The 7862-nt window shown below is 48.0% G+C and overlaps 1 protein-coding gene across 2 annotated transcripts; it reads left to right on the forward strand.

Annotated features, from left to right (window-relative positions):
- The first annotated feature begins 167 nt into the window (after window positions 1-167).
- LOC130583529 (E3 ubiquitin/ISG15 ligase TRIM25-like) lies at window positions 168-6712 on the forward strand. Of its 2 annotated transcripts, XM_057382953.1 has the most exons (8): window positions 169-832; window positions 2082-2177; window positions 2735-2980; window positions 3109-3131; window positions 3960-4096; window positions 4498-4528; window positions 4766-4797; window positions 4923-6712. In XM_057382953.1, coding segments are annotated over exons 1-8 (1164 nt in total). In that variant the 5' UTR covers window positions 169-235; the 3' UTR covers window positions 4925-6712. The 2 variants fall into 2 exon arrangements, with proteins under 2 accessions (XP_057238937.1, XP_057238936.1); XM_057382954.1 differs by lacking the exons at window positions 4498-4528; window positions 4766-4797; window positions 4923-6712 and having other exon boundaries at window positions 168-832; window positions 3422-4022.
- Window positions 6713-7862: the final 1150 nt, after the last annotated feature.

Below are 7862 nucleotides of genomic sequence, written 5' to 3' on the forward strand. Positions count from 1 at the left end.
GGGAAGGGGCTGTCAGTGCAGGGAAGGATGGGGCCGGGACAGGGAACATTTCTGTGCCCGGCGTGGGGCGGAGGAAGGACTTGGAGGGGAAGAATTTGGAGGGGAGGGACTTGGAGGGGAGGGACTCGCAAGAGAAGGACTCGGAAGGGAGGGACTCGCAGCCTCAGGGCTGGGTTTCCTGCCGCTCGTTTTAGTTTCGTTTCTCTGTGCTCGCTGAGGCGCCGTGACTGCAGCCATGGCGGAAGCTCGGGAGGGACGTGAAAGTCCTGGCAGCCTGGAAGCCGAGCTCACCTGCCCCATCTGCCTGTCCCTGTACCAGGACCCGGTGTCCCTGAGGTGCGGTCACAACTTCTGCCGGCGGTGCATCGAGGACKTGCAGGGCCCCTACACCTGCCCCGTGTGCAGGGTCCGCCTGGGGTCCACCCTGAAGCTGCAGAAGAATTTCCAGCTGGCCAGCATCGTGAAGGCATTTCAGACCACCGCTTCCAAAAGCCRACAGGACGAGGGCTCCGAGGAGTGGAATGTGGATGCGGTTCTGTGTGAGTACTGCCTGGATCGACCCCAGCCGGCCGTGGTMACCTGTCTGGTGTGCGAGGTGTCCYTGTGCCAGGCCCACCTCAGCAAACACAACTCMAAGGGTTTCCAGCAAGATCACATACTGGTGGATGTGGGAGCCGGCGGAGAGGCGGAGAGGAGGTGTCCGGAGCACGGCAAGCTGCTGGAATGCTACTGCCGGCWAGAGGAGCAGTGCATCTGCGTGCTCTGCTCCATCGCCGGGGCCCACAAGCACCACGAGGTGATCACCATGAAGGAAGAACGGGASCAGCAGCTGGTAAGGAGCTCTTTCCTCCCCATGGTCCCTGCCCTGGCCGTGAGAAGGGGGAAAGCCGCGGGAAGGGCGGTGGAGCTTTCACAGGGAATGGAGATGGGTGTGAGGGCAGCCCGGCCCCGGCTCTGGGAATTTCTTGTCCGCCCCAGCAAGGCACTGGTGCCTTGTGCTGGAATTKGCTCTTCATTTCCYCCTTTGCGTTGCCAGAGCAGTGTGGACAGCCAAGCAGATGGAGAAGAGCAGAGAGAGGTGTTTGGGGCTGGCCGGGACAAGGSTGGGTCAGTCCCTCAGGGTTGGGAACGTGGCAGAGCCAGCGGAGGTCTCGCTGTCCTGAGGTGCGGCCCCGGSAGTGCCAGCCGCCCTCACTGGGCTGTTCTGGCCGGGATTGAGAACTATTCCTGCAGAGATTAGGAAATCCCTTCTTCCAGAGCCCCGGGGATGCCGCTCTTGCCGAATTTCGGGTGGAGAGCAGGGGTTTTTCCTCTCGAGTTCATTCCCTTGGGTTCCCTCCGTGTTGTAGCGTGGTGGGGATCAGGCTGTGCCCTGTAACCAGCGACAGGATGAGGGGACAGGACAGGTTCAAGTTGGACATCAGGAGGAATTTGTTCGCTGAGAGGGTTGTTAAACCTTGGATGGAGCTGCTCCAGGGGCTGCTGGAGTCCCCATCCCTGGAGGTGTCCAAGGAAGGACTGAACATGGTGCTCAGGGCTGGGTGGCAAGGTGGGGATTTGGCACAGGTTGGGCTCAGTACTTTTGGAGGGCTTTTCCAGCCTCAGTGGTTTTGGGATTCCTCCCTCTGCCACAAATTTTGTGGAGCCAGTGTTCCAGCAGATAAAAGAGATATGGGGCCTCCATGTTCGTGCCTCTGAGTCCAGCTGCTGTCAGCTCCAGAATCAGCTGAGACTGAGGGGATAAAATGCATTTCCTGTGCTCACTCACTGCCTTGCATTTGAAATTTCTGGGCTCAGTTTAGAGTCCAAGCAAAAACTGTGCAGGAACCCAGTGCATGGGCAGGCAATRGCTCACTCTGGACCTCAGGACAGGTTACAGCCTCCTCAGGAATTATCAGAAGCATCACAGTGACATGAATTTCAGACAAACCTCATCCCCCAAGTTACAAATCACAATTTCAGGGCTGTAGAGCAGAAGTGGGATGTGTGAGACAGTGGCCATTTCACCAGCTCCACAAACTGTCAGGCTGGTTTGAAGTTGTTTCTGCTGTGAACTTCAATGCTCTCTTTCCTTCTACCAGGAAAAACTCTCCAACATCACAACAGAGCTGCAGAATTATAAAAGTGATGTACTTACCGTCCTAAAACAGCTTCAGAAGAATGAGTGKCAGGTCAAGGTTGGTACCCAGATTATTGCCAATTCAGAGCATTTTTCCTTCACAGTTTTCCAGTAATGAGGGATGGTAACTATACCATTAGAAGCAGATTAAGAGAAAGGGGTTAAGAGAGGTTTAAGAAACTGCCAGAAGCCAAGCTTTATCCCAGCCTTCCAGCTTCTCCACGGCAGGAGCCAGCTGGGGGATTCCACCCTTTATTGTGGTTGCACAGACCAGGTTGCAGGACTGACAGACCATAGATTGTACATATGATTATGTATTTTAAAGGTTTTCTACCTGTTTAAAAAAGGAAAACAATTTCTATCTACAAGTGGGATTTTCAGCATGTACCAGTAAGTTCTCACACTGGTAGCTGCAATTCATCAGATTTTGTTATTGTATCAGGATTAATTTTCAAAAGCATCTGTTGAATCAGACATTCTAAGCAAACGTTTATTGTCTGCTTCCTTCTAAAGCCAGTGCAAAGGATAGATACAAACCTAATTGATAAGCAGAGGCACTAAGTTGAAGGGTGGAGTTCCTGAGCCAGTGCCCCTTTTTCTTATCTCTTCATTTAGACCACAAACAAAACACTGACTTCTCAGCTACAAGAAGTGTTTAAAAATATGAAGACAAAGATCATTGAGTCTTTAAATCATGAAGAGAAGAAGATGCTGCGTGTCTTGCAGTGTAATAAGGCAAGGGACCTGGCAAGCATTGCTGAAGCAAGGAAGGAAATGGAACAGAAGAGGGACCAGGCTGAGCAGGATCTTCAAGCTTTGCAGAAGATAAAAGAGCAACCAGATATTTTCCTCTTCTTCAAAGTAAGCAGTGGTATTTTGCATTTCTTCACGGGTTTGCCTATTTCTCAGCCACCTGCCCTTTCTAAAAGTCACACTAATAATTTCTTTTTTTTTCTCTTTTTTTTTCTCTTTTTTTTTCCAATTTGAAGGAATTGAAACTGGTCTCAGACAGGTATGTTTCACTTGATAACATTTTTTTTCTTCTTTGAAAAAAGGGGGTATTGATGACTGGGGTTAAACCGCACAGCCTGTGCCCCTGTGTCCCACTATGCCATGTTGAAAAGCTGCTGCAAAGCTGCTCCCTGTTCCAGCTGAGCCAGAGGGCACCACATCCACACAATTAACAGGGATGGAGAGATCCTTATCTGCTGTTCCACTGRTCCCTTTGAATTTTGGGTTTCCTTGCTGGATTCTGATGAAAACCACTGGCTTTTATTACCAGGAAACTGTTTTTTATCATAGATGAAGCCCACGGGTTGTGTTTAGAGTAGCACTCTCTTGGATGCACATTAGTGATCCTCCTTCAGCTGAGTTCAAACTTGGATTGTAAGGATAACTTGGAATCACCATGTACCTCAGAGCTGCTGCACAATCTGTTACTCACAGCTGTGCCTCAAGTCACATTCTAGCCTGTGGGATCAAGGTAATTTTCCAGAAACCTGGACGCCATTTAATATGCTTGGCATTCTTGTTCTGTCACTGCTACAGCAGTAAGAGCCTGCCTGCAGCAAGTCAAGGCCCTGTTCACACATTATCAAAACACCTCCTCTTCTCTCATTCTCAGCATTTGAAAGTTCCTGTGCAGGTTGGTAAGCAAAARGCACTGCCAAATAAATAACAATGTGTAACGTTTGGAACTCAACCTTCCCAAAGGGCTCTTAACCCAATCATTCATGTTGCCACAGCCCTCTTCTCTTTGCAGACTCAGTCCTAGTGAAGAATTCTGTTAGTTTTGGATGCTGGATGGTTTTGCTTGRTGAAATGATTCTCTGTGCCCTAGAATTGCAAGTCTGGATCTGAGCACTGAGAGTGTGGACATGGAGAAAGGGCAGCTGGATCCGAGCAGGGCTATCACCATCGATTACCTGGGAGAGGACTTAATGTGGGTGCTGAAATCTGTGCTGGACGATGCGGAAGGTGAGCGGCCCCAACCCAGCCCTGCTGACACCATGAGAAATGGGGACCACAATCCTGGCTGGTGACATCTCCTTCCACCGGAGCGTGAGGGGCTGATGTGAGGTCTTGGGAGTGGTAGACAGGGAAGGGGAAGGGGGCAGGTTTCTGTGGATAACAGGAAAGGGGTCTGCTCCTACGTGAGTTCCTCCTGTGTCTGATGTGGTTTCCTGCTCCCATCAGCTTCTCAAATTCTGTGTGCTCAGTGCCACTGTCAAGAAACATCCTCTCCATTTGCCCAGCCCCATCCCCTTCTAGTTTATCTCTGACTATGAGATCTGTGGGGATGGTACCATGTCCTAAATTTGAATTCATTGGCAGCTTTGTTAACCATTCTTCTCTTTTTTTTTTCTGTTTCTTTTTAGATCGACTCTCTGACCAACTGGAGCAGATCAGGTAAATCCTTTTCTTTATTGCAGAATGTTTCCTGCAAATTTCTCCAGCAGTTGTTCAGTTAAGGACTGTGTGTCCTGCACTTTTCTGCCTCAGTTTCAAGGAACCTAAGCAGAGTCTCAAAGGCTGTCCTTCATCTCAAAAGAAGGGAGTCAGATCTATTCACATCGCTTGTTTTGCTATTCACAAGRTGTGATTTGTGTTTTACAAGGCTCTAACATTCAACGCTTTCTTTTACAGTAAGGCTTCAGCTACTGATACATCTTCAAAATGTAAGTGTTCAAAAAAACCACTTATTTCTTAGGACTCTGGCTTGGGGCTGTGAGTCTTGCAGAGAAAATCTCTCACCTAAAAATGTGATCAGCATTTTGTTGCATCTATCTCCTGTCTTTGCCAGAGTGCGCAGCCTCGAGGCACAGCTCTTGAAATCTGCACTGGGCAGAAAACTCTGGGAACTCACCAGGGGAATCACTTCTCTTCAGCCTGAAAGAGACACTGGGTTTGCTTCAGCACTCAGGAAATCTCTGAGCCTGTAGCAAGGAAAGACCACGGAGGGGTTCCCACCAATTGAGCAGGAGCTGGAGCAAACCCAGTACCTGAAAGGATTCCCAGACAAATCCAAATGCTGCAGCAGATGTAAATGAWAAGTGAAAAACAGATATCAGAACTGAGATGGAAAGAAAATGTTAAGTATTATCGGGGATTACCTTAATAATGAGAACCTTCCAAGTGTTTTGACCTCCCCTCCTACCTTGGATTCAAATAAATTCTGTAACATATGAGGTTTTTTAAGTGCTAAGAATTAACATGAAAAGAATAAAACCTCCAACTGCTGCTGCCTTGCAAACTGGATTGTATAATTTCATAGGTCTAATTATGCATTTGTACTTGTCACTGTGTGGTTGAATACCAAATAAATGGCTCTAGATCTATGTAAGCAAGGCTGGAGGATTTCATAGAATCACCAGCATTTAGTTGTTGAGCGCATTTTTTGAGTGGACTCGCAAGGAATCAAGGCTAAAGTTCTCTGCTTTTACAGAACCTGTGGCTACAATGCTTTTCTGTAATTTGTGATRATCACATGTACCTGATTTCAGGGATTAAAAATAAACACATAAACCTATCTCAGCTTTAGAATAACATCTCTCTTCCTGCTTTAAATGGACTCTCCAAGCTGTGCTGTGTGCTCAGCCCTGGCTCTGCTGCACCCATCAATTGTCAGCATAACAGAAAGTGTGTAGCCAAATTTTGGGAGCTCAGCACTTGCTCAAGGTGACTTTGCTAATATTCCTTCCTGCTCGAAGCCAGCGAGGCACGGAGGGCAGCTGCTCTCAGCCACTCAGATGAGGCAAAGGAAATGAGCCTGTCCTGCAGCACTTTGCTTACCTGGGCTTCTCTGTGTCTGCCAGCTGAAGGAGCTGTGAGCAGCCAGTGCAGGTCAGTRCTGCTGCTGCAGACAGTTCCTCCAGTGCTGCAAATCCCTGCAGACAGCAACCCTCACTCAAACGTGGGATTTGTAATCCTTCTGCCAGGCTCACCAAGTTTTTGGATAAAAATGAGTATCTAGGAAGGTGGGATTTCTGAGTTAGATACTAAGTTGATGGTGCCGTTTGATTCCCCCATATATTTGCTTGTTCGCAGAGACTCCTTGGAATTTGAGCCGTGTTTTAATATTCCATGTCTTAGCCTTGTGGGAGCAAAGACCTGAAAGCCTGGGTGAAAGCRGAGTAACACACTTGAGTACAGCAATTATTTAGCTAAGCCTTCTAACACACATCAACACTGAAAATGTGATCACCCAATTTGTTTTTGACTCTAGGTGCCAATACTGGACCATGCCACGCACCGAGAGTGTAGCAGTTCTACACAGATGTTTGTGCAGAGCTCTTTCTTGATAGCCATATGATTSTGACATGCATAGTCCTGAATATGGRCAGAGCTTCATAGTCTTGAATATGGACAGAGCTTATTTCTTTTATGGCTTAAGTCTTTTGATTACCTAAGATCTCTGATAAATTGCATTTTTCCTTTTTCATTACACCCTCTCCCCTCCAACCACTCAATTTGCACTTGGCATTTGTCTCATCCTTGATGGAAGCCTTTAAAGTAGCTCATTTTAGCTCTTGTTTGGTTTTGCCAAGCACTGAATGATGTGACTGCATTAAATTAAATGCATTTCAAGCATTAGGATGGGCCTTTTTGTGTTACTCAGTCTGATGGGTTTCCTCAATAAGTCAGACCTGCCACACGCAGACCTCTGTRTGACATTAGTTCCGGCTTTCCAGGTGCAGCAGGTCAGGGTGATCAGGTRCCTGCCTGGGCAGGAAGGTTTGTCCCAGCTCTGACACACAAATAGAATTCACAGATGGGAATCGGGCAGCTCCATCTTCTCCATGTCCAGACTTAATAGAACATTGTGCAAATTCAGGCCTGAACCTCAGTKCGTTGCGAGTTGTAGAGAGACTGAAGGGCAAGGAAAGAAAATAACCCATTTTTAGCCACTTCCAGCATARCCCACCCTTCCTCCCATGCAGCTGTAGCAGCAGGACCAGGGCACTGGGCAGGGAGGTGCCAGGAGGACAGGATGGGAGGCAGGAAGCTCCTTACACAAGGCCGAGAGCCAGGTGGCACAAAGCAGCTGAGACGGGGGAAATCACAGGCTGTCGTTATTTGCTGAATGATAACGCTGAGCTGGAAGCCTGGGAAAGATTGGGAAGAACCAGGGAGAACCACTGCATGTGGGATTTATGGACAGAGGGCTGATAACACCATCACAGGCAGCCTGCAGAGCAATTCCCCAGGTGGGACCATGGCAAGGAGGGAGGGCTCGCAAGACTGCCCAGGAGTACCTGTTCAGTGGAACAAAACATTTTCCAAGATGATTTTGCACTGGCTCAGTGTTCTGTGGAGATTCAATATTCCAAGGATGATGGGGTGATGTGGAGAAGCAGTGGGTTCGCCAGGCAGGCTGAGTGGGATGGGCAGATGGCACAYGCTGGCATTTGTGTGTCAGCAGGCCCCAGCTCCTTGGCAGGAGATGCTGGAGCATGAGGAGCCCAGAGGCACATTTCTTCAAGGCCAAAGATKCCCTCAGCACAGAAATACATTAATTATAAAGCTTAATATACCTTGAGAAGAGGAAAGCAGTTGGAAGTGAAATTATTWCATTATCTTAAATAATTGCTTGGATTTTTTCCACCCATCTTTTAGAAAATCAGTGTAAAAGAGAGAAAAAAAAGCTAATTTTTTTGGGGGGTCCTGAAAAATATTAATGCTTGGGATTGTGTTTCTTTTCATGTCATRTTCCAAAGAGATATTTCCTTGTTTCTTCCACGAA

This window comes from Malurus melanocephalus, unplaced genomic scaffold (genome assembly GCF_030028575.1).
Source record: "Malurus melanocephalus ecotype Western Australia unplaced genomic scaffold, MMel_1.1 scaffold_594, whole genome shotgun sequence".
NCBI lineage: Eukaryota > Metazoa > Chordata > Aves > Passeriformes > Maluridae > Malurus > Malurus melanocephalus.